The sequence below is a fragment of the Alligator sinensis genome, unplaced genomic scaffold (assembly GCF_000455745.1).
Source record: "Alligator sinensis unplaced genomic scaffold, ASM45574v1 scaffold527_1, whole genome shotgun sequence".
NCBI lineage: Eukaryota > Metazoa > Chordata > Crocodylia > Alligatoridae > Alligator > Alligator sinensis.
The window spans coordinates 3,423,932-3,424,571 of NW_005841958.1; the positions used below are offsets into that span (position 1 = coordinate 3,423,932).

General features: G+C 57.2%; 1 protein-coding gene across 1 annotated transcript in view; it reads right to left on the reverse strand.

Moving 5' to 3' along the window:
* Window positions 1-640, reverse strand: part of CTU1 (cytosolic thiouridylase subunit 1) — a 4,008-nt gene that overhangs the window by 2,178 nt on the left and 1,190 nt on the right. Inside the window, exon 3 of the mRNA XM_006020576.2 lies at window positions 585-633. Within this exon, the coding sequence (XP_006020638.1) occupies window positions 585-633 (49 nt within the window). The remainder of the gene's footprint in view (window positions 1-584; window positions 634-640) is intronic.

Sequence of the window (640 nt, forward strand, 5' to 3'; positions counted from 1 at the left end):
TACCTATGCAGGGGGTCGGACTCGATGATCTATTGAGGTCCCTTCCGACCCTAACATCTATGAATCTATGTGTGTCCCCATCATGTCCCCACTCCTTTTGGAGGTACCGGTGGCCATCTTGTCCATCCCCTTGCCCCTTGGCAATACCAGCAGCCATCTTGTCCCCCAATTCCCCTTCCATACCCATGGCCATCTTGTAGCCCCACATGGAGGTACTGGTGGCCATCTTGACCTCCCCTTGATGATACAGGCAGCCATCCTGTACACCCATTTGGAGGTATCAGTGGCCATCTGGCCTCCAGTGTTTCCCTGCATCTATCTTGCCCCCCTTCCCTTTGGTAGCAGTGGCCATCTTGTTCCCACACCCCCCGGCAGTATCGGAAGCCATCTTGACCCCTTCCAACCTTGGAAGTACCAGTGACCATCTTGTCCCTCCCCCTTAGAGGAACCCTGCCCCCCAGCCATACCAGATGCCATCCTGACCCCGCTTAATCCCCATACTGGCAGTCATCTCGTCTCCCCACCCATGCCATTACCAGCAGCCATCTTGCCCTCCCCCCCCCCACCTTCCCACAGAGTCATACCAGTGGCAATCTTGTCAGCTCCCACCATGGCAGCACCACCGTCCAGGGCCTGGTGC